Source organism: Phlebotomus argentipes, unplaced genomic scaffold, assembly GCF_947086385.1.
Source record: "Phlebotomus argentipes unplaced genomic scaffold, Phlebotomus argentipes genome assembly contig_47, whole genome shotgun sequence".
NCBI classification, from domain to species: domain Eukaryota; kingdom Metazoa; phylum Arthropoda; class Insecta; order Diptera; family Psychodidae; genus Phlebotomus; species Phlebotomus argentipes.
This window is the reverse complement of record NW_026776178.1, coordinates 42016-66936: the sequence shown is the minus strand read 5'-3', so window position 1 is coordinate 66936 and position 24921 is coordinate 42016. Positions and strand designations below refer to the sequence as shown.

At 41.5% G+C, this 24921-nt stretch overlaps 2 protein-coding genes across 3 annotated transcripts; both read right to left on the bottom strand.

Annotated features, from left to right (window-relative positions):
- Positions 1-80: 80 nt before the first annotated feature.
- On the bottom strand, positions 81-6267 carry LOC132261392 (cadherin-23). The gene is made up of 5 exons (XM_059760192.1): positions 5932-6267; positions 5349-5859; positions 2661-5262; positions 550-2588; positions 81-490 (listed from the first exon to the last, which is right to left on the bottom strand). The coding sequence occupies exons 1-5, from the start codon at positions 6265-6267 to the stop codon at positions 168-170; spliced, it is 5811 nt and encodes a 1936-aa protein (XP_059616175.1). The 3' UTR covers positions 81-167.
- Positions 6268-14870: 8603 nt separating this feature from the next.
- On the bottom strand, positions 14871-24143 carry LOC132261385 (phosphoinositide 3-kinase adapter protein 1). 2 transcript variants are annotated; one of them, XM_059760184.1, is made up of 7 exons: positions 24028-24143; positions 23789-23927; positions 23548-23620; positions 17991-18135; positions 16990-17924; positions 15548-16921; positions 14871-15477 (listed from the first exon to the last, which is right to left on the bottom strand). In XM_059760184.1, exons 1-7 carry the CDS (start codon positions 24138-24140, stop codon positions 15059-15061), a joined length of 3198 nt encoding a protein of 1065 aa, XP_059616167.1. In that variant the 5' UTR covers positions 24141-24143; the 3' UTR covers positions 14871-15058. The 2 variants fall into 2 exon arrangements, with proteins under 2 accessions (XP_059616167.1, XP_059616168.1); XM_059760185.1 differs by lacking the exons at positions 23548-23620; positions 23789-23927; positions 24028-24143 and adding an exon at positions 18692-19088.
- Positions 24144-24921: the final 778 nt, after the last annotated feature.

The window sequence follows — 24921 nt, the reverse complement described above, 5'->3', positions numbered from 1 at the left end:
TTCCCGCCAATAATTTCTCACGACTGCGCTCAATGCGTAGAATTTATTTATTCCCAAAAAAGAGTAAAGCATATTCCGCAGGACTAATTTACTCATCAAAAAGTGATACAAAAGGCATTTCATTCTACATAAATTAATTCATAAGTTAAATGCATTCCCCCGCCGATCTACAGTTCGGTTGTTTCCAATTTCTTGGCCAAAATGTGAGCGTTTGTTAGCTTATCAATTTGCTGATACACATTGAATTGGCGATTTATGTCGTTCTGAGTATTAATATTCTTGTTCTGTTTCGCGTTGTATTGATCGTTGACTATAATATTTTCATCGATTGAGTCATTGCCGGAGCCCTGGCTAAAGTTATCGTCGTTCTTGAACCACTCGTTCTCGTAGGCCTTCAGCCAGATGGGATTGCTGCCCTCCATGCTGTGTTTGTTGGTGTTTGGAACCCTCGAAGCCACTCCGCGGCCAGCGAGATCGGGCACTGTCGGTCCTAGAGAGGAAAAAGAGAGTTTATGATCTGAATCGCGATGATTTTCAAGCAAAACTCACCAAAAGTATTAACTCTCGCTGCACGGAGTTGCCTCTTGTAGTTGGATCTCTGGGACATGCAAATCCCGAGAAGTATGATCAGAAGAGCACCAACAATTAGGTTTGAGAAGACCAGCCAAATGAGGAACGATCTGCCGGTCATTTCGCTGGTTAGTAGCAATGCCTCGGCGGGTTGAGTGTCCAAGACATTGAACTCCTTGAAGAGATCATCCAGCTTCTCAATGTTCTGATCGATCAACCGGAGAACATCTCCCACTTCGAGAATGGAATTGTCCATCGGATCAACCAGATGCAAGTACACATCGGTTTTCGTCTTATCCACTGACCCATCCTTGTTCTCATGTATGCGAAAATCATCCACATTCACTATGGCATTGGTGACATTGCCCAGGATCCGGCGGAAGTCATCGACTTTATCGCGCACTTCAGGCGGTTGCTGTCGCAGAACAATCTTCACGCGTTGATCGGATCGCAAGAGATAGATGAAGACGTGGGCGATGTCCTGAAGACCATCCGTGTCATTTGCCACCACCATGAAATCAAAGTATCCCTTCATGCCCTTCAGTGGATCGAAGTTAAGCTGAATCTCTCCCGTATTCACGTCGACGAGGAAGGGTGGCTTTTGCAGACTGTCTAAGCCTTCGGTGAGTGTCTTCTGGATGTTGCCAATTTGATAATACGCTATCTTTGCATTCTCGCCATCGTCCTTATCCAGAGCCTTCACTTGCATGAACTTCATCCCAAAGTCTGCAGCCGTCGTCACTCCACCAGTAAACACTTTGCTGGTGAATTTGGGCGCATTATCGTTGATATCATTGACAAATACTGTAATCCGCACTAATGTGCTGTCTTCAGACAGCAAAGCTCCACTCTCCAAACTCTCATAGATTGGATCCCGGAGATCCTCAGCATCCTCCTCGATACTCCGAAGATTCCTGGAATGCTTGTATCGATCAAAGTAATCAATATACTTACTGCTGTACGTCTTTGTTCTGGCTTGCGTGCGATTCATGTCAGGAAGTTGTCGCTTAATTGGCGCCGGCACTGGACTGTCTGCATTGAGAGCTTTTGGAACGTTGACACAATCCTCCGTTGCCTTCACTATCAGCGTGTGATTTGCCTTCACTTCTCTGTCCAATTCACGAGACAACGTGAGAATGTGAGATTCGGGATCCAGTTGGAAAAGACTGTCTTCATTCCCATAGACGATGTAGTAGCAAACAACACTTGGCGGATCATCGAGTTCATCCACTTCATCGCGATCAACAGTGTCCGGAAGTTTCCTCTTCTCCATTCCTGGATGAGAATGTTCTGTGAAATTCACCATGATCTCCTCCACCAGGAATTGTGGTTCATAGTCATTGACATTTCGCACGTAAACTGTGAGATCAAGATCTGAACTCAGAGGAGTTGGAATTCCTTGGTCGTACGCTTCCACGCGGATCTCATGAATCCTCTGTCTCTCCCTGTCGAGTTGATGCTTGAGTGAGATCATTCCTGTTTTCGAGTCGATCTCAAACATCCGATAACTGCCGATCGGATCGGGCTTCAAGCGATACAACACCGCAGCATTCGGTCCAACATCGTCATCTCTCGCTATCACCTGAATCACAGGACTTCCCACAGTGGCATTTTCAGGAATCCTGATTGTGATGTTATTGGCTGGCGACACGAAGATCGGAGCGTGATCGTTGAAGTCCGAGACGCACACTTCCATCTTCTGTGACACTACATTGGCTGGAGTTCCGAGATCTCTGGCGGTGATGGTGAGAGTGTAATTCCCATAGAAGCCCTGAAGAGAGTGTTTGGCGAAGATCGCGGCAGACCAAGAGTCGATTTTCACAATCTTGAAGAGATCAGCGCTCTCGTTGGTTAGCAGTTCAAATTCAACGACTCCGTTTGGTGTTTTAGGATCATCAGCATCCGTGGCTTTGAATTTTGCAATGAATTCCCGCAGGTCGTGATACTCAGTTATCTGAACACAACCGACAGGAAGATGAAGAATAGGTGGAGAATCGTTTTCATCCAGAATTTTGATGCTAAAAGAGAAATCGAAAGGATTTTAATCATATAATCGCGACAGAAGAATAAGGAAAAAGTGTGAGACTTACAAGAGTTGCTTGAATGTGTTTCGACTCTCGCCGCTCAAGTAGCCAAACTGATAATTATCCCAAGCTTCAATGACAATCATGTAATCATCCTTAACTTCACGATCAAGTTTATCTGCCACCGTGATCACTCCTGTATCGGCATCGATGGTGAACTTTCCTTGGGAACTGATTCTGTCCATTAAATAGGTGATCTTGCCAAAGTCACCTGAATCTGCATCTTCAGCTCTCACTGTGGTAATTTTGGTGCCAACAGGAGAGTTTTCAGACACTGATAAATTTCTCATGTCGCCCAAAAAGTATGGTCTGTTGTCATTCTCATCAATAACATCGAGAAACACATCAACGAGTGACGACCGACTGGGAATGCCTGAATCCGTTGCCTTGACAGTGAAATTGAGCCACTTGTGAATCTCATGATCAATCTTATTGGCCACCACAATTTCTCCTGACTCCGAATCGAGATGCACAAGATCTGTGATATCTGATGGACCTTCCAAGGAATACGTTATTGTGCGATTCTTATCCACATCATAAGCCACAATATTGACTATCGTCACACCATTTGGACTGTTTTCTGTGATGGATCGTTTGTAGAATGGCTTCCTGAACTTTGGACTGTTATCATTCTCATCCTCAATCTGTATTGATAAGGTTCCTGGTACAATTTGCCGCCCTTTCGCCGCTGCAATGTCCTCGACTGTGAAACCGAGTTTGATCTGTTCTACTTTTTCTCTGTCAATTAGTTTGACTACCCGAACTAGTCCATCAACTGCATTAATCTCGAAGGCACTCAAATAGTCATATTCGGATAGTTTTACAATTGCACCTTCATCAGATCGTGCCTCAGATGTTGAGGAATCCACACTGTATCTCAGTATGGGTTTAGCGTCTGTATCAGTGGCCATCAAGCGATAGACATACGTTCCAACAGGAGTGTTTTCCTTGACAGACACTGTTCCAGGATCTGCAAAATGCGGTGGTTTGTTGTTCACATCGATTATGGTGATGTTGACAACCGTCGAAGTCATCATTTGCTGATCACCAATTCCACTGTCCAATGCCACCACGACGAGTGAGTACTGATCCACCTTGGGATTCGTGAGATCCGGATCCAGTGATGCACCAGGCGCTATTGATATGATTCCTGTGTCACTTCCAATGACAAATTTGTCACTCGCTCCCTTCTGGATACGATAAACCACTAGATTGTTTGGTGCCGATCCATCCTTGTCGGACGCCTTCACTTCCAGAATTGAAGATCCACTTGGGAGATCTTCGTGGATAGCTCGACGGTAGTAGGAGTGCTGGAATTGAGGAGCGTGATCATTGACATCGTGTAAATATACAACGACTGGAACTCGAGCTGAGAGACTAGGAATCCCCGCATCTTTGGCACTGACAGTGAGATAAATCGGTCGCACATTGGAACTTCCGCCGGCGATTAATTCAAAATCCATTGAGCCTGTGGGTTCAATTAGGCCAGTCTTCGAGTCAATTGTGAAGTTGTCTTTGAACTCTCCGTCCACCAGTTCGTATGTGATGTCACTGTTTTTCGTTCCATTGAGATCATTGTCCTTGGCTTCGACAATTAAGGGTGTTTCGAATGTCACCTTGTTTTCCATTAGTCTGACCTCATATTTGCTTTGGACAAAGACCGGGGAATTGTCATTGACATCTTCAATGTTGACTATCAATTGGACAGTGTTTCTGTTTCCCTGACCTAAGTTGTCCCTTGCCTCAACTGTTAAGTAATGGCGCGATACCAATTCCCGATCGAAGGAGTGTCCTCCGGGAGATTTAACAGTGATCACTCCTGATATTGCGTTCAGATGAAGAAGATGAGCTATTCCTCCGCCCATGTTTGTGTATCTTATGCCTCGAGTGCCATAATTACCCGAATCCAGGTCAAAGGCATCGACTTGTCCCACAGTTGTGCCCACTCCGCTGTTCTCCGGAATTGACACTTCGTATATCCTGTTGGCAAATTCCGGGAAATTGTCGTTCTGATCGCGAATGTGAATCTTAATTGGCACCGACGTCCACCTGCTCTTATCAGCCACTTCCCGTGCCACGAGAGTAAAGTTGAGTTGAGTGACTTTTTCAAAGTCTAGGAACGTTGAGTCCTTAACTCGAATCAGGAATGTGGCTTCATTGATCGCTCGACTGGGTGTGACTTCGAAGATTTCATTGGGTGGAACCAGGGCCAAATCGAAAGTGCCATTGAGGCCTTGGTCGTGATCGAAGATTTCATTGATGGCCGAGTGTCCGATGAATGTGAGTGGTGTGTTCTCCTGAGCATTCTCGTTCACTTCGCACTCATACGATTTGTCCCTGAATCTCGGTGTCTCGTCATTCACATCCGTTAGAATGATGGTGATTTCCGTCCTAACGGATGGTGGTGGGTTGACGATCTTGGACTTCTCCGTGGCAACAACCTCCACAATGTATGCCCCATTTATCTGATTGTCGGGATTCTCTCTGTCGAGTGTCTTAACTGTTACAATAACGCCTGATTTTTCGTGGATGCCAAACAATCCAAAGCCATTCCTCATGGAGTACCGAATTTCATTGTTGACTCCCCGATCACCGTCTATTGCCTTAACTGTAAGACGGAGAGAAAACGCGCATTATTAGCATTTTTCGAGCCCTCTGTCCATGTAGCGGAAAATTGCCGCGAATTTCACTTACCGTGAGCAACTTTTGAACCCAGCGGAATGTCTTCAGACACCCGAATCACGGGCGTCACGGCGACAAATTCCGGTGGCTGGTCCTCCATGTCTTTGACTTTTACCAGCAATGCTGCACTTCCCGTATTTACTGCGCCCTGATTCGCTCGATCCACGGCCAGGATGCGCAACTGATAGAGACTCTTGCGTTCATAGTCGAGCTCTCTCATTAAGCGAATTACACCCTTGCCCTGTGTAGTGGTTATGGAAAACACATCATTGTCACCATCGAGCTCTTGGAGGTAGTAGATAACTTGTCCGAAGGCACCTTCGTCTCGATCGGTTGCTTCCACCGTTGTGATTACTCCCGGACGACTGCCTTCGGGGACTTCTAGTGCGGCCTGGAAAGGCTTAAATATGGGCTCATTGTCGTTGACGTCCTCGACCAGCAGAAGAAGACTTTGGGTAACGAAATTTCCATCCCCAAGGCGATTGTCTGTCAGTGTTAACACTATCGAATACTCATCTTTGGTCTGAAAACAATGGGAATTATTAAGTTGCTATCTATCTCACAGAAGTGCTTGATCATCAAGATAATCACTTACTTCTCTATCTAGTTCCTGGGCTAAGAACAAGTTAGCCTGATTCATTCCGACATTCTCAACTCTCAGAACCTCACTTCCTGGGATTGTGTCCTTGATGCCAAACGTGAGCGGATCCCCATCCGGATCGACTCCCTTCAGTCGGTATATCAGCGATCCAACAGGAGTGTCTGGGCCCTCCTTCAGTCTGAGCACAATTTCTGAGTGTCCATCTATCAGGAATCTGGGAGGATGGTTACCAAAAACTCCACCAACACACGTGAAAAGCTCAAGGATGCAGAAAATCACTATCGAGCAGTGAGTTAGCCGACTCTTCCGCGTCTTCGGAACATCAATCATCCTTTTCAAACGGACCTTCCTGAATGTATTACACAAACATGCTGTTATAGTTTCCATGCTATGTCAGTGTTTTAAATCGTTGTTCTCAGTGTTGCAATGATTGATTTGCCTGAACTTTTAGATGCCCATAGTAAATTTTCCTCTGTAGATTTACTGATAATCCAGGATGAAGAGCTCATTTTTAGGTGATTTCTGAAATGACGAAAGTGGCGAAGAAGAGTAAATTTATCATTCTCTTACACTAACGGAGAAAGACATGTTAGACAGTTAACCTAGTAAAGTGCATCAAGAGGTGGACAATTAATGGGAGGGAATTTTTGCAAAATGGACAGAACACACAGAACAAGAGTAAAACAAAATGTAGATTGTAGGTAAAGTCAGTGTCCCAGAAGAGTCTTTTCTTGAGTCTTTTGAGCACGTTCCACGGAAATGTAAGCAGAAATTAACTGCCGACAACTTCATGGACTGGTGGTTTTCGTAGAATTTCCATCAAAAGAATGGGTCAAGTTTGAGAGAAATGTAAACACCATTGCGGAAAGAATGCTAAATTTTCTCAGAACAATGCCCAAAAGATTTTATTGCTCACTTAATCGAGAAGAGTTTAGGATGTACGCGAGTGAATTTATTTTTACACCTCCTGCCCATCGCGTGCTGTTTGGAGAGAAATTTATTGTATAGGCGAAATCACAGAGTGAAATTCAGCAAAATACAGATTGCTAATGCGGAAATGCAGCTTCCACGTGTCTTGCAAAACTAATTGCTCAACACATGTGAAGGGATAACGCGGTGTGAAGAAGCGTGTGTCTCATTTTCCGATCTCTATTTTTCGCCAAAAGTGCTTTCTGTTATTGTTTGCAGCGAAATAAGTACTTGAACACTGAAGGCAACACCTCGAGCAACACCTGCGAGATTTTGCTTCGGATTGACGCGAAGAAGAGAGGCAAGACATTGGGCAATTGTGCCTCTTCTTGACGTCTTAATGAATTGCCTCTTTTGTTGCACGCCTTATCTCTAATTCCGTCAAGTTTATCAGCTATAATCGCAATGCATAATATGTAATTGTAACGCTATTGCATGATTCTACGTCTTAAGGTGCCACTTAAGTGATTGTAGTCAACCTTCAGACTATCTCCCTTGGGTTTTCAGTGAACTCACTCTCCCGTGTGATGTCGCCAGAAGGGAGAAAGGGTTTCCCAAACCAAACCTATCATTACAGTCCTTTGTCTCTTCTTCATGACTTTGTGTTAATTGGACATAAATTTAGAAAGCATCCATTATTTTCCAAGCAATCCCTATAAAAAAGAGCAAGAGATTTTCCTCTACAAATTGCTGTGAAGAAAATTATTTATTTTAAATCACAACTGTTAATGATGATCTGACTTAAGCAGAAGAAACTGAAACTTCAAGTTACACTAAATTCCGTGGCTTTTTCCTCTCGTTGTGATCTTCTCTTGGAGGAAAAGTCATTGGCAGAAAAACACAGAAATCAATCTCAAGGTAATTCAAATTGATATGATTCGTGACTCACAAACAAAATTGCACTCGCGAAGATTGATGAGTTGAGGAAAAAGTTGCCGGTAGACTTGTATTTCCTTTCAATTTCTAGTTCGCACTTTGTATGCCCAGCAATTCACTTCCTTCAGCGACTTTTTGCTTGATGGAATTGAACAAATGCCTCAGACACTTCAAGTGATAGTAAAACCGTATCATAAAAAGCTATTTGGGTTAATATATCCCTCAGATGTCTTCAATCAGTCTCTCTTTCAAGCAACCATACGTGCGGAGTGGATACATCATGAGATCTGATGAGTTCAGGTGAAGCACGTGCAAGTGTGGTTTGTCGACAAAATGCACACTTCTTCACCTGCACGATTCTCTCTGTGGCACTTCAATAAAATTAAGATTCCATGTAAAATGCAATTGTTGACACGCTAAATCCACCGTGATTCACGATATGAGACCGATAAAATTCAAATGAGGCGCAAGACGGTGGCAAAGAGTGGATGGATTGTGGCTGTTCTATGGTACAATTTCTCCATTTCATATTATACTATTGATACATGCCTCCAGCTTGGAGGTCTTGCACTTGACTTGCAGTTTCCAATTGCCTGGGAAACCGATTCAGATGAGAGATTACCTTTGGCAGAGTTGCTGCAATTATATCTTCACACTGCATATCAGCTTTCAGTGACTCAATTATTCTCACAATTGTCACACTTTTTCCCAAGATCTTTGGAGAAGAAAAGGCAAGAGAATTGCCATGAAATCGAATCTCTTCATATTCATTTTTATCCACCATTCGACACTTTTTATTTCACATTGCGCAGAAGAAAAAAGGCCTCAGTTGCACGTGAACAAGCCACAGAAGAGTGATTAATTGTATGGTCATTGCACGCTGTGAGATGAGAATTTTTGTGTGAAAACAGTCACGTCTCAATGGATTTGATTCTGAAATCACTTCGCGGATGATTTTCACACACAAAAGGTGTTGGCATTTTTGTGTGAAAAGTGAAAATCTGATGAGCAATTGCATAATTGTTCAGCAACTTCCACGACAGTGACAAACAGATTCCCCCATTCAACTGAACCTTGAAACACTTTCTGCTGCTCTGCATTAATTAGCAATATTGCCCCAGCATCATCCCTCAACAGGTGAGTCAAATGCACTCACCGGATGTGAGCACAGATTCACTCTCACGGCGTCGCACGTCAGGATAAAAGGTGAGTTATGGGTCTTTGAGCATTATGACAATATCTCGTTTGCACATATTTTGCATATAAATGGAGATTGTTGAACTGAAAATCACTCAAATCCATAGAGGCTAGCGAAAAGGTGTGAAGAGGACAATGAAACTTTGTACAGAGATATTTTGAAAAGGGAAGCATTAGGTAATTTTAGCAATTTTGGGCGAAAATTTCACTTTTGCTCATTTGTGTTATTGATTTTCCTCTGAGTTCAACGATCTATTGACTGTATTCGAAAATATGTGATTCTTACACAAAGTTTGTGATCTGCAAAAAGAACTTTGGCAGTAAATCGCAAGAATCAGCTCTGGACGGAACGGTATTTTTAAGAGCAAATTAACTTTTACTACCAAAATTCCACCACGATTGAGATAATCTCTTCTCAAGTATCATCTAATCTAATGCGATGTTTGCGGAAATCATTACAGTGTTTACGATTTGATTGCTGTGATGCAATAAAAGACATCAAAAGAGACTCTCTTTAGGCTTTATGCTCCAAAATATAGTGCGGCGAATGGACAAATTTGATGGTGTCGAGTTGTAATTTTGCAAGAATCCACTCTTCACCTCTGCGCTTCCCATTGGATGTCATCGTGCACGAAAGCATTGCACAAATCCATGACGAATTGTACCATAATTTCTTTTGTGATTGTTTTCATGGCAATAAATCTCATTTATTGTCACTCCTTTGTCATCGTGTCTTGCATAGCGCAGCAAATAAAGAAGAAAAAATATGTTTCAGCAATGTCTTGTCCCACAAGAAAAGAGCCACAGGTTGACACAATTCTAACTGTTCAGCGAGCTCTTGTTCTCTCACCTGGTTTTCTTCTTCTTCTTCTTGCACGCACAAGAGGAGGAAAAATCGATTGAGAGAGTCAAATATGTTTACTCTGTGTTTTACTCTCACTCGAGGTGGTCTCACAATAGCAAATGTTGGAAGATAATTGACCATGAAAAAATTTATATTCTTGACCATTTCAGTTGATATGGCATAATTAAAGAGGGGAAAAAGTCGGAAGTCATTCGGCAAAATAAACACAATTTCGTATGAGATGAAATGAGGCTCTTTAGAGTGTCTCACTTACAATTAAACTGTAGTTTCAGCCATCAAATGGAGGCAATATTTTTGGGCGCATATTCAAAGTGAAAGGAGTCATCAATGCGTTTCAGAATTTTTAATCCAGTACACTTCACAAATATCACACAAAATGCTGAAAGTTTATGCGTTACAATTCCTAAGCATAAAGAGCACAGAAGTCAACAGATGAAGACATTTGAAGGCTTATTGTGGCATTGAGCATTTTTCTTCTTTGCTTTTGTGGCGACACCCAGAAGGCAGGAAGTATTAGAAAACCCTCATTCTGGCCAAAATACTTCCCTGGAAGATAAACGATACATGGCCAATTTTTGCGGGTCCTGCATACAATGGTAAACATGTTGGAATTAAATAATTCCACGCGGAATCCACTCATCAGTGGATTTTTGACTCTTTCCCGGGCGAGAATCCATGTGAGAACCAGCATAAGTCTCTCCAGCCGTTCCAGTTCCGTGAACAATATGGTCAGGGAAGCATATCCAGAATTTATGTGCGACAAGGGCGTTGGACTCTCATGTGTGTATTAATGCATGGGAGTTTTATGCGAGGGGTCACTAATTTAGTGAGGGATTCTCCCCTGTTTTGATGCTTTTCCCTGTTTCCAGGCAGCGAAGAATCGATTGTATAAAATTTCACTTCCTTCACGAGGCTTTCCTTCCTGTTTGAAAAGGGGTTTTGTTGTCTCAAATTAAGTGATGACTAATAATTTGCCTCGTCAAATTGCAGTGACATTCAGATAAAATTTAGATTAGACTAGAAAATTCCTATCGTTCTCGTTAAAACACTTGTCGATTGAATACAATTTGCATGCCAAAAAAAATATTATCACTCTGAAACGTTTTAATAAACCACTCTCTATGCAGAAACTATTAAAATGCTATAAATTTGTGCATGAGATTTGGGAACCGGCGAACTAATGAGCATAATCGAAAGCATTTCACCCAATTCTCTGGACAAACAAAACTCGCTCATCTGCGTGTGGACGCCGAAAAGCATTTGCATAACGAAAGTATGTCTCACAGTGCGATCTTGGCGTTGGTCGCTAATTCAATTCTGCCCTCGCTTGCCACTGATCACCAGTGACAAGGTTGGGTGAAAGAGGAGCAAGTATAAGTGGCAGGAAGTGTGTAATTAAAAAGCATCAATCTCCAAACATACGCAAATTTCCCACGAGAGCTTCCGAGGGCAATATTTGACTGAACAAGCATCACGGGAAACTGTAAAATAAAACCTCATTAGACTATCTTCAGCGAAGAGGCTTCAATTAAAATTGCCAGTCAAAGAAAAATATCATAAACATGGCAATAAATTTATGAAAAATGTCTCCCATTGTGGAGCACTTTCCATTTTCTCTCCCCCTCACGCTGTTCAGTTACATCAGAAGCATTTCCCATTTACACAAATATTGTCACTATTATGTTGTTTTCACCGCATGGAACAAAGCCACGAAATTTAATTAAAGCACTACAGTAATTTTCATATATTGGGTGTGAAAGAGGAAGAATGTCTGGTGTAACACATACTTTTCCTCGTTGATTTCTTGATCAATTTTCAACTTTATTCTGTGAAACGTGAAATAAGATATTAATTTCACGTTGCATAAATTGCAAATTTGCATAAAACTCCAGATAATTTACAAAGGAAAGTATATTAGATTATTATTTTGTCTGAGAAGCAAATCACATTCCGTTCCATTTCACGCAAATTTTCATATGTTTAAACTCCAAATTCCTACATTATATAATTCGGTTTATCATCTTTTAGAATCATATTGCAATACAGTTCCCATATCGACGCAATTATAAACTTAATTAAATGCTCCACTTGAGGAATTTCGCAAAAAATGCAAGTGGTCACTATAATATGAATAAATTTACTGAAATCCACTGCATTGCAAAGCATCTCAGAATTAGTCAACCGTTTATTTTTTCATTCACTGTGGGAAGCCAAAAATTGCGCTCAAATTGCAGCAAATAATCAGATTATTTCATTTGCTCATGCTTCAATATAAATATTTAAGTGAAATCATTGTGCAATAATTCTACCGAATTTTGTGAATTCCTATTTTGACTGCTTTACATGGCAGAAAAAAGTAGTCAAGAAAGAGAGCCTTTCGAATGACAATGGCTGGAACAAATTGGGATTTTGAGTGTGTTTCACACTTTGGTGCATATGTTTAGTTCATGAAAAAAGAGAAAAGTCTGTCAGTGTCTTTAGTATAGAGAAAAAAAACCGGCAAAGAATTGAATGCGTTTCCCTCCTTGAATGCAATTGTGTGATGATTGTGAAAAGAATTGGCAGAAAATGCGTAAAATTTCGTGTTCAAAAAAACAGTTTTTGAGAGATTCTACCCAAGAGCATTGTGAGAATTCCTTCCACACCATTGACGAATTATTCGGAGATTGTGCATTAAAATGTGGCGAAAGAATTTGCATTTGATTGTGTGGGAGAAGTTTGAGAGTTTTTCTCGCCAATTGAAAAGCACCAATAAATCAGTTTTGCGGCGTCTGCACAATTGGTTCAATGTTAGGAAAAATTCTCTCTGCCATTGAGACGACAAAGAGAGAGAAATTGTGGAGGAAAATCCAATTGTAAAACTATGTCAAACACTTTTGAACACAACAATTAATGTTTTATTACACAAACTCGGCTCATATTTTAAGGAGAAGACAATTGTGTAATGCATAGGATTTTCTCAATATTTTGTCATCGGCTCATAATATACTTTCTTCGTAGTAAATATCTTTACAATTTGCACAAGTCCAAGCACTCTGCCAATTTCTTTGCCTTCTCTCGATCATTTCATATCTCGCTTGTTGAATGTTTTATGTGTGAATGGATGAAAGTAGAATCTCGTGAAAAACCATCAATGGAGCTTCTTCGGCGGGAGAAGAGTTGGAAGGCGTGCAAAAAGAGGCGTGTGCTTTTCATATAAATATTGAATCATTTCCATTGAGTTTTTCACTCCAGGCAAAAAAAAGATGAACTTTTTGCGGTCAGGAGTGAGAGAAAGAATAATAGCTATTGTTGGAGTGATTTTCTGCAATGAAGTGATCACTTTTTACCATTTCAGCCAACATTGTGATTATTATTTGCCATTTGTCTATTTATGACATGGCATAGGTAATTATTGAGGAGGAGCGGGGAATATGGGGGAAAAGTAGTCACAATTTATGTAAATTGTAAGAAGTACGTTGATACTTGCAATTGTTAGTGGTTGCACGAAATTTCACTGAAATCCATTGCATATTTCCCATTGAAATCAAAAGTGTAATTCTCAGCGAAGATGTCTCGTGATGATATTTTTAGCGCTATGATTTTTCAACAATTTATTGTACACTTTTTTTTCGTTTGCGGCAGAACCGTATCCATTTGCTTGCGTGGTCCAATTTTTTGTGCAAGAACTCAATAGAAAGGTGTAATTTAGAATTTAATACGCAAACACTGGCTCTGGTCACTCAACTGCCATCATCTGAGTCACTTCACTTCACAGTTTCCTGAATGGAATTTCAGCTATTTTTGCTGGTCAACACTCTGTCTATCCGGGCTCTTGTTTTTTCCCTCTGATGGACCACACACTGAACGCCCAATATATCACAGGTGAAACTGTTCCACTCGCGGCGAAAGATCGTCCGACCACGAGCAGGTATCGAATGCAACTGACTCACCTGGCAATGTTTGGTGGATTAACAAGTGCTGGGAGGCACGAAAGTTCTCTTGGTGTGTCAGCAAGTCAAGCGTGAAGACCCAGAGAGGCGCTTTGCCGCCGAGCAAGACTCCGCAGCCAAGAGGCCTCCCTCCATTCAGCTGGTTTACATGGCCACAAATTAATTTTCGACACATTTTTTCGCCCAATTTGAATGCACTCTCTCGCGAAGATTAATTAATTGGATCACTCTCATTAATCCCCATGCGGGTAAGAGCAAGAGAGATTTTTTTCTGTGCCTCTCAGTCTCACTCAAAATGCGATGAATTTTCCTTTATAAAATATTCACCTCATCTCTTAAATTTCACACACACGTCAATTACGCATTTTCACGAATAATTTGTCCATAAATTTCTCCAGGAAGCTCTTAAGAGCATGTACAAAAACTAATTTTAACACATATTCCTCTCTATCGGACACCGCAACGGCTTCCTCTGCGGATTTTTTGCAGTGTAAACTTTACGATTTTCATTCACAAAACCCCGCGCGATGCAATTCATTCACAACAGCGTTCCCACAGAGCTCTGACAGAGGAACAGAGAGCAATTTTATGGGCGCTTTTTGTTTGACGGGCACTTCTTTGATTGAATTTCGATGGGATTCCTCATGCGTGGCGCGACCATTGGAAATTTCACGTGTGTTTGGGAAATTGTGAATGCGCGCGACTTAGAAAAAGACCACCTTGAATTTCTCACGTTTGAGATGCTAATCGAAGTAATGGAATAAATTACAAACTCTTAGGACTAATTTTGTGTGTTTCTTTCGAAGGCGACAAAGAAACTCCAACAGTTAATTTAGTGGAAAAAAGGTAAGAGCAATAAAGGGAGATCTTGCATTTTGGGGTAGATAAGTCACAATCCGTATGACTTTATAAAGAGTCACCAATTTCCATATAGCAATATTAATGTTTGTATTTGCAGTCTCTTCCGCTTTCGTAATCACAAGCTTCATTACAGCATTGCTACGCCTGATGTAGAATTCATGTATTCTCAGTTGCCATTAGTTGTCCACCCGTCAGAGCACAAGGAAAAAGTTAAATGGGCGTGAAATCAAAAATTTCATTATCTTTTAATACAACATTTATTTCTCAATCATATAGAAAATAGTACAAATATTTGGAGTATGAAAAGGCACGAATCTATACCATAAAATAGAAAAATCTTTCGCACAATGTGTCAATAAAATGCTTGCAAAATAAATATACTAGAAAAATCTCATTGGACCGTGCTGAATTTCTGAAGTCCTCAGGGTTCCGTGTTCAGCTGGAGATTGATGTAATCGTGATTTGGATGGTTTTCGGGAACTTTGGCGGTTTGCTCATGATGGAGATCTTCGTTGCACTCTTTGATGGTCCTGTTAAAGTTGCGAATTGTTTCTTGAGTTTGGAGATCAAGTTCCGAGAAGGCGACGTCGGAATTGCTTATTGACGTGTCTTTGGCATTCTTGTCAGAGTCTGGAGAAGTTTCGTCATTGATCACTGGCGGAGTTGTGGCTTTGAAGGAGGTACACAAATCGCCAGAGTCTCTCTTATTCTTGCTGTACAAAGTGTCACTTCTCTGGATTTTGATGGGCTGAACTGTTACGGGAAAATCCGTTTCTTTGGCCTCTTCAATCGTGTTGAGTCCATTGAAGTTCAAATAGTCATGATTGATTGTTGGAGACACTGAAACAGAGAGAAGAAGATCAGTTTATCAAATGTACAATTTTCTTGAGAATAAGTTTTTGATTCTCACCTGCAGCAGAAGATCCGTAGACTGGCACGTTTGATGGAAAGAGTACATAGTGATGGTCAGTCGGTGGTTGAGAAACCACTCTTGGAGCTGGAGGCACTGAGTAGTTTTCCATGAGGCTTCCAGGAACTCCAACCCGGCAATTGTACATCTGTCGACGATCTTCATGATCTGAGTGAGTTCCGCTGTCTCCCAAGCTTGTGCCACTGCAAACACTTCCAGTACTCATCCTTCCTGACGACGAGGAACTCGAGACACTCTGCAAACTCAGACTACTTATTGGTCTTTGGCTATTGGATCCCCCGGAAACTTCCCGTTCACACTTCTCATGACTTTTGCTTCTAGTGAACAGGCGTTTGAATCTCTCGAATGGCGTTGGTCTCTTCATGTCTTTCTCCATGCGACTTTGGATCCTCTCGTACTCATCTCGCATCTCTTGCAGCTGCTGCTGCTTATCCTTAAAACTCTGCTGAACATCATTGCGATTCTGCCAAGTGGACACCAACTGTTCCACCTCTGTAATTGTGAATACATTGTTCTTGAAATCATTGATGATCTCAAGTAGTTCATCGTCCACGCTCACTTTCGACGTATCACTTCCTTGTCTTTTCAGTGTGCCCGACCTGCTTCCATCATCACGACGCTTGAATGTGAATCTCATGTGAGAATCGTGTGTGCTCGGAGACATCTTAGCAATAGGCGAGATGATAGTGTCGTTCACATAGCTTGGTTCAACGGGTCTGTTTGAGGGATGCGTGAGATAGTTCGGAAAGTCCTGCTGCTGAAGCGTCACCGGACGATTAGAGGGCTGGACGAGGTAATCCGACAATGGACCATCGCTCACGGCCTCTTCCAGCAGATTGGAACACTCCTGGCTGAAATCGTCCGTCTTGTTGCAATCTTTGGACTCATAATAGGCAGGTTCGTTGATCCTCAGTTCATTTGTCATCACTTCATCTTCTGAAATCCTTATTCCGGAAAATCCGTCACAAACATCCTCGCCACAGTTTGACTTGGTCTCAACGTTGATGTAATTGAGATTCGTGACTGCATTGACTGGACCGTAGGATCCGTGATCGCTCGAACTGCTGCTGCCTGTCATTTCCATGTACTCTGGCACCTTCGTTGAGGTTTCCTCTGCCTTCTTGGGCGTTGTTGAGGGTGGTCTTGATGCTTTAATCTCACTCTTCAAATCCACAATTACTTTGTTGCTGGTTGAGTCACTGATGCCTTTGAAGTAGTGATACATCGTCGTGAACTCGTGCATCTGAGTGAAGTTTTTCAGGATATCAATTAGTTTGACGTGTCCTTCGAGCTCTGCCAAATCAAGAGGAGTTTTTCCGTTTACATTTCGTACAGATGTTGCCACGTCACCTCCTAAGAAGTACAAAAAATTACAAATGAATTATATGTTTATCGTTCTCAAAGTCCACCAAAATACCAACCTGGACAGTCCAGAAGTTGCATTGAGAGCTTCTCAAGACCCCACTTAGCAGCGAAGTGGAGCAACGTAGGATACTCTTCGGGACTGCTCTCGCGATTGGCCAGAAATCCTCCTTTGTGATCTCCAGCGAGAAGGTGAAAATTCGGCGGTATGTTCTTCTGGAATGCTTGCAGCAGACTTCCATCCAGACGTTCTCGATCAACGGAGGAAATTCCCAAAGACTGACAAATGAATTCAAGCGGAGAATCTTGAGCCTTCAGGATCTGTTCCATTTCCCTCAAACGACTTTCACACTTAATAGGTCGACTTCCCAATTCGTTGCCATTCTTCTCGATGTGAATTTCAATCATCATGGAGACTTCCATGCAAGATTCGGGAACGCTGAATTGAAGAGTGTACGGATTTCGTCTTTTCACTCCTGGAACTTCGAGCATTTCTCCTGTCTTCTCAATCTTCACAACCACGTTGTCTTCGAGCTTGAGTGGCTCAGTCAGTAAGGCAACAACCTTATTCTGGGACATTCGCAGCTTCCTCGGCAGCACTGTGAAAGCATCGTGGGTGGATTGAGGAGCCAGAGATGAGGTGACTGAGTTACTGAGTGGTTGATCTCGAAGAGCCGGACCCAGAATATCCGTTGCAATGCCCAAGACATTTCCCACGAAGGACTGATCTTTGCTGCGCACGACACACCTGCGCCACTGCTTGAAGTTGGGCAGAGCCTGGCGATGAATGTCCAGGACTCGCAGCTCGTCAATCTCCAGCAGCAGTCCCAGAACCTTCTCGGGACGGAGTATCGCCGACAGCTGAGTCATTAATTGGGAGTGTGGCAATGCCAAGAGTGATGGGCAAATTATGACAATTTGTAGCTTTGTCGATAAGCATCTGCTAACGATGTCCGCTGACAGATTTCCATCCTCTATCTTGACATGGAGAAAACTGTGTGGAAAAAGGGGGAAACATGAGTGATTTATTGGTGTGTCTCATCAAAAAATTTGCACTCACTTGAATGCGATGCGTCCTCGTTGCTTGGTGATCTTGTCGAAGCGAGTCTTGAGATAGTTGGCCCACAGGATCGCCGGTTCGCTCTGGCGCGACGTAACAATCAGTATGTCATCCATATTTCTCCCACTAGTGATGCATTTAGAGCCTGTAACCATAAAATGCCATGTCAGTGATATATTGCGTAAACATTCCCTGCGTGTGATATTTCGCTCCAGCGCGAAAGATATGACTAATTATTTGCAGGAATATTGAGAGATGATGAGAACTTATATAGCTTCAGACTTGTTGAGAGAATTTTATGTTACCCGAAGGGGGGTTTGGGGAGATAAATTTATTGCAAAATAATAATTTTACTGTTGTGTAAATTTTGTGACAATGAAATTTGTCATTATAAGCATGATGCTAGCTTATGATTTTTCACTGGAAAATATCGTGCAGATAAATCGTATGGTTGAGAAGAATTGAGTGTCACTTGAATGTTTATGCTTCTGTTCATGGCTTAAGCAAAATGTGTCTCCAAATAAATATACAAATGTCTGCGACAAAGCGCACATTGGCCTTGATGTGTTCATCAATCTCCGTGACAAATTGTACAAGATATCGCGCAATTTTACACAAATTCACTCGGGGGTTTTTCTCAAGATGAAATCCTGATGAATAAGAGCTGATATTTTCTCAGAAGAGAACACTATTGCACTCACAAGGGAGGAAGCAACAGTCTTAGACAAGATGCTTCGCTCTGGCGGTCACAAAAGAGCACCCACGGTGAACTCAAGACGCCGAAACAGTCGCAAGTGAACTAAGGAGCTTCCTCTGAATTTTGCAGTCATCCACCCGTTTGCAGTATAATTCTCAACAATAGCCATTTCGTTTCTCCATGCGAGGGAAGTACATGTGCAGAAAGAGGAACATTAATATGAAACCGCGCGCGCAAAATCTGCCTCGTGAGATACGACTCGTGTATGTGGGGAAAGAAAGGAAGTGGGACCGATAGTGAGGCGACAGAGAAGCCACATGTGAGATGTAATAATAATTCTGGAAATATTAAAATATTGCATACGGGAGAAAAAAGGCCATGAAGCAAATTTCCTCTCTTTCTCTCTGAGATCGAGACATAAACAACTTCCAGAGACTCTTTGGCTTCTGTCACTCCAATGAACCGAGAAATATCCCGAAATTTATTGGTATACTGATAAGGAGTCCAATCGTTGTTACATTTCTCGATTTCTCTCTAAACTCTTAATGTGCCGGAACTATGGTTGCGATGGAGGGAAATTAGTAATTTACAATTTAGCTGTGACACATTTTTGCGGAGTATCGTGTGAAATGTTGGCTTGTGGGATGAATTGAAGCGGGAAGAAATGACCCAATTTCACGATCAGAAGCAAATTGGTTAGTCTAATAAATTCTTAATTCAATGATATAATTATTTTAATACTAATGATAAACTTTGCAACTGAATTACATATGAATTTCTAAGTGGAAGTTAGTAGAAATTTAATAGTAAATTTATCACAAAATAATTTGTATTTCAACTAATCAATTAAAGAAAAAACTACTAATAAAAGACTCAGTCAATGCACTAAAAAACCTCCCTAATTTAAATTGTGGTGACCACTTATTGTGTTGTGCCCTCGTTTATGCACCGAAATTATGATGAAGAGTTGTGGTGGTAAAAGTGTGTTGCGCGCAAAGTGCATAACAGCGAAACTTCCACATATTATTTAATAATAAATTTAAAGAGATAATAGAGTCAACTAGTGGCTTCCTGTCTTACAATTCCCGTCAGTTGGATTATTTCTTCATTTTCCTCCTCTGTTTCATCTTTAGCGCATCTTTTGACTCTCTTGCATCCACTCTCTGACGATGTGGTGGATCTTCAGTGGAATTGTGCGATCATTCTAATTTTCCAGTCCACGAAAAGACAAACAAACAGTGAATAACTCAAGATTACAGAAGATCTCAAGACATTGATAAATCACGAGGAAATATTCTTTCGCTGGTGGACATAAAATTCTCCATTCTCGAATATTGTTATGGGAAATTCGAGCGTGAAAAGAATGCATAAGGAAGTGGAAGTTCGTTGAACAGTTTTCTATTTTTAAGAGAGAAAATAGAGTGTGTCTGAAATAATTAAATATGTTCAGAAAGCACGAGGACACGATATAGAAGAAAAAAAAACACCACGAGGAGAACTTCAGTCGCCCAAAATGGGCGGCCGATCATTTCTTATGCCGGAAATGATTATGCCTCGGTGATTGACATCCAGCGGCTTTTCTCCATCCAGCACGATTGTTTCGGGGTGCACGTGCTCCAATCATAATTACCACAAACTTTGAATAAATCTTTCGGAAGAAGTTGATTGATTCACGACTGTTCACGCAGAGGTGAAAGGGAGAAGGAAATTAACACTCTCGATATCGCACGTTCTGATGTCGTAAATATTTGCAGAACTTATTGGAAACTATAAATAAATTACAATACAGGAAGTAGTTGTTAAATTGATGCATCGCGAGGAAGAGTGGCCTTCTCAGAAGTTTCTCAATCAATATCGATGCGTCTTTGATGCTTCAGACCACAGAAAAAATACGAAATCAATACTGAGTCATACAGAGATTTATGGTGTTATATTTTACTCACAAAGATAAGATTTCTTTGTTTACTGATTTTCTGAAGTGGAATAATTTGGCGGCAAATTATATGTTTGCAAACAACATCCAAATAAATTTCACATTTTACTGGACACTGTCTTGAATTGTGTATTCATTGCGATGATTGTCTGCGTATCAGTCATTTGGAAAATAAAAGAGACCGCATTTGGCGGCTTTTGCCTTTTGTAGGACGATAAATATTCCCCCTCATTGCACATCAAATGCATCACATTTGAGAAGATGAGACACTAGAACTGGCTCATTTAGGAATCCTATTCTTTTTATTTGTAATAATATTTTTGTGGTTAAATTAGTGAAGAAGAGACGAAAACGGAAAGAATCACAACACCCAGTCAGAGGAAAAGCTGGTAATGGAAGACGATCCAAAGTGATTCCATTCGAGATTTTGTTTACTTCATAGGCAGAATATTTTCATTAAAAGGTTTATTGTTATTGAAATCACGTCAATCTAGCTGAAGGATGGTTGAAAAACACACAGCTTCAGTGAGCAAATGAATATTGCCCATCCTAATATTTACTTATTTCGCTGAATGATTCAAAATAATAATGGTGGATGAAGAATGTATAATTATTTAAAACATTTTTGCTGATTTTTTTCAGTTATGTTGGAATTCACTATAGCATCAAACTTTGTATTCAGCAAATGGTAAATTGAAAATTGGACACGTGAATTTATTCATTTGATAAAATGAATGGATTAAATTCATAAAGTAGTGACATAAATTCCATCCGTTGAATGCGAAACAAGCTAAAATTTTTCAATGGGATGCATTTTGTGCTAATGTCTAAAGTCCCCAAGCGAGTGTTTCATGAATACAAAATTGTTATTTCATTCTGACTGACACTTTTTTGGTCTTTTTCCCTAATTTATGATGCTTCTAATTTAAGTGATGTATTTGTGAGGGTGATGCTGTGCCCATTTTGTCGCTCCTTCCTTCAGAGTGGCGAGTTTTTTCCGTTGGCACAGTCGAGCAAAAAAATCCGATTTACCATTTGCACATCTGGATCCCTCCTTCAATTTGCACCATTGAGGCTTAAGTGCTTCGAAATTTGAGTGAAAGATGTGCAATGTGCTTCGTTCTTGACAATTTTAATGCCCATTCAAGCGCCTGTGGTGGTATTTATAGAAAAATTCCCCATTCTTCACAAAAAAAAGAAGCTCAAGAGACTCTCAATGGTGCCAGGAAGATGCATGTTCTTGGCTTTCATTCACAACAAATCGTCTTCAATTGCACGTTGATTCATATTGCTGGGAAGGGAGGAGATAGGGAAGAGGATTTCCACAGATTTTCTTGGGTTTTCTCGTTCACTATTCACTCTATGGAGAAGTCATAGCCACTCGGTTGCATTTCATGAGGAATTGAGAAGAAGTAATTATGCTCAAGTAAGAGATACTTGAATTTTTCATTACAATTTTGAAGAGGGAAGAACCAATTTGGTATATAAAAGTTTCTCGATTTATCTGTTTTTAAATACACTTCACAAAATCCACTTCAAGGAAGACTTTTTCCTCAAATTGCACTTAAATTGATTGATTACAGAAATTACAGCCAGACAAGAATTAGTCAAATTATTGGTGAAAAACGTGAAAAATCATAACGCGAGCCATATTTGCTACAAATTAAATAATTTCAATCCGTTGAAATGCAATCACTGAAGGTTTAATTTTCCAATTAACATTTCGCAACACTTCATTTGGAAGAATTTCACTCCCGAAGCCTGAACGTACCACAAATTACTCCGAAAGGCGCGTCAAATTATTATCCTTCAGCGCACTGTCGCTCACGGTGAGGGAAAACAAACAATCCGTGAGACGTCCACGGTGGATTTGTTAATTCTGTCCCGAGAGTCAAAAGTGAATTGGAGATTGGGTGACAAATTAAAATTTCATAAGCGTGCTGAGGGTATGACTTTTTCTTCTCACTGTGGTTAATCCCGTCTTCTTGGCGAACACCTTCCTCGATTTGTGTCTTGCACGTCAATGTTTTGTCTACCTGCGACCGCCGTCGAGGAGGTGTTTTGGTGCGAAGACAAGTGTTTTTTGTCCCCAGGGCAAGGGTGTGTGATTTCCAATTGTTGCGCCTTGAACGGGTGGAGGGGGGAGCTCTTCAGGTGGAAGAAGACACAGTGAAATGATAATTACATTAGACAAACACCCATCTAAGACACAATAAGTGTTTCCAAACTACAAAAAGAGGAAATGCTGTGTGATGTGCATCATGAGTCTCTCGCCTTCCCTCTCGCACGCACTCACCGTCTCCGTTCCACCCTCGTGACCGTCAATACGGGTAAGGTGAAAGAGTACAGGCAGAAAGTCAAAGAGGAAGGAAAGGAAGCACATCCAAATCCCATTGACTACGTGCCTCAATTACATATTGGGGACAAATTTGAGAGGCACATCGCGCGCCCCTTCTCCCACGATTCCCAAACAATTATGCCCGGAAAGACACTCTCTAGAGAGGCACAGTGTAATTAATTTAATCGGAACCCCAAGAGGCCAATAATTGCCACAACTCAATACATGAGTCGCGTTGATTTGCTGCAAAAGGATGTCGATGTTCACATCGAAACATTGAAATTCCGAGGGCGTAGAACAATTGGCGCCAAATGATTAAATTGTGGCTGAACATTACATGATATTGAGCATAATCATTTTCTACGCAGTCACAAAATATTGATAAGTGCTGACTAAACGTCTTTGTTGCGCAAATTTCTATCGCCACCAGCTAAGACGCTGCTGAGTCTCAAGAAGGAAACACTTAGAGACGGCCCATTATCATCAATTTGCTTCTTGACTTGGCAGCGTCTCGTGATGAAATTAAATTCGCTGTAAGTGATAAAAGCGAGGCACCAACATGAATCTGGGGACAGAGTTATGGACTTACCCTTTCGCATGGTGGAACTGCATGAAGGGCTCTGAGATGAAGTCGGTGGCTTCGGGGCGGGCATTTTAGGAACCTGTGTGAAATAATAAGAAGATTTCTGGTGAGAAGAAAGCTCCATCAGAGCGCATTGAACAGTGAATAAGGCAATTTCAGCGGATGATTTGCAATCAAAACAAAAACACCCGCATTTATCCCATCGACTATACTGACCCAATTTCCATCGAATCATAAACACACTCACCTCATCTGAGAAAGAGCCACACCTCGTGCGCTCCTTGTGCGTGAAGGTTCCGATGGAGTGGCGTCTGAGGCCAGAAGAACTGCTTCCGTCGGTGACATCTCCCACGCGCGGGATGTGAAAGTCGATATTTTGGAAGTTGCTACACAATGGTGGTATTTTTGGCACCGGAAAGAGAATCATTTCATCCGTTAGCACTTCCCTCACAATGGTGCGCGATGGAGGAAAGATTTGATACTCACTTGTGACGGTGATCGGAAAGGAAGACGTCATCGCTTCCGCCATAAGAGATGGATTCATTATAGGAGCCGAGGCGGTGACGGAAGTGGGTGGGATTGGGCCTGCATTCGCCCATGATGACGCCCTGGGAGTAGGAGACACTGGAAGTCGTTGAGCTCTTGGAGCGGATCAGTGACCTGAGGCTGCCCCTGCGACTGCCGCCCAGGGAAACTGTGTCCGACGCTGTTGGACTCGGAAATACCTTCGCCTTGGACGGTGATCCTGCATTGAGCTTCGATGAGCTGCTCCTCTTGCGAAAGAATGAGAATGTCGCCTTACCCGGTGACTCAGGGCTCTTTGAACACTCGCCAACATTGTTGAAATAATAGGGATTATCTGAAATGGAGGGAGATTGTGAAAGTGAGGCGTTTTATAATTTCTTCATCTCTCAGACATTTATCATGGTTTCACAATGTTGTGATAAACTGATTTGTCCCTTTAACTGATTAGCTGTCCTAAAACATCTTTGATATTTTGAAAACGAATGGAAATTTGTACAATAAATCCAATATTTTATTATTTATATCAGAATAGACATCTACTCAATAAATTCCTCACAAGTGGGCAATAAAATGTTCATTGAATCCTTTCCTTTTTCATGTCAATAACTATACAAAGGACGCTCCGAAATCATCCTTCTTCGGAAACCCGTGCAACATGAGACATCTCAATGGGTTTCCTTCATCTCCATGTATTTCCGTACCTTTGACTATTGCACAATTCATTGTGTTCAAGGATACGAGACTCATTTTGCTCTCAACTTTCTCAGACCCTCGTCTTTGGCACCAAATTCACATCTTCTCACCAGTAAATGCCAAATAAATGACAAGAAAATCGCTTTCACAGATGCATGCCAA

Excerpts from the sequence above, each read along its gene's own strand:
- LOC132261385 (XM_059760184.1), bottom strand. The coding sequence starts at position 24,140 with ATGGGCGAATGCAGGCCCAATCCCACCCACTTCCGTCACCGCCTCGGC. Across the intron at positions 23,928-24,027 it reads CTTTCCGATCACCGTCACAA|CAACTTCCAAAATATCGACT; the intron begins GTGAGTATCAAA and ends ACCATTGTGTAG. Across the intron at positions 17,925-17,990 it reads CGAGGACGCATCGCATTCAA|TTTTCTCCATGTCAAGATAG; the intron begins GTGAGTGCAAAT and ends TTTTCCACACAG.
- LOC132261392 (XM_059760192.1), bottom strand. The coding sequence starts at position 6,267 with ATGATTGATGTTCCGAAGACGCGGAAGAGTCGGCTAACTCACTGCTCG. Across the intron at positions 5,860-5,931 it reads CCCAGGAACTAGATAGAGAA|ACCAAAGATGAGTATTCGAT; the intron begins GTAAGTGATTAT and ends CATTGTTTTCAG. Across the intron at positions 491-549 it reads AGCGAGAGTTAATACTTTTG|GACCGACAGTGCCCGATCTC; the intron begins GTGAGTTTTGCT and ends TTTCCTCTCTAG.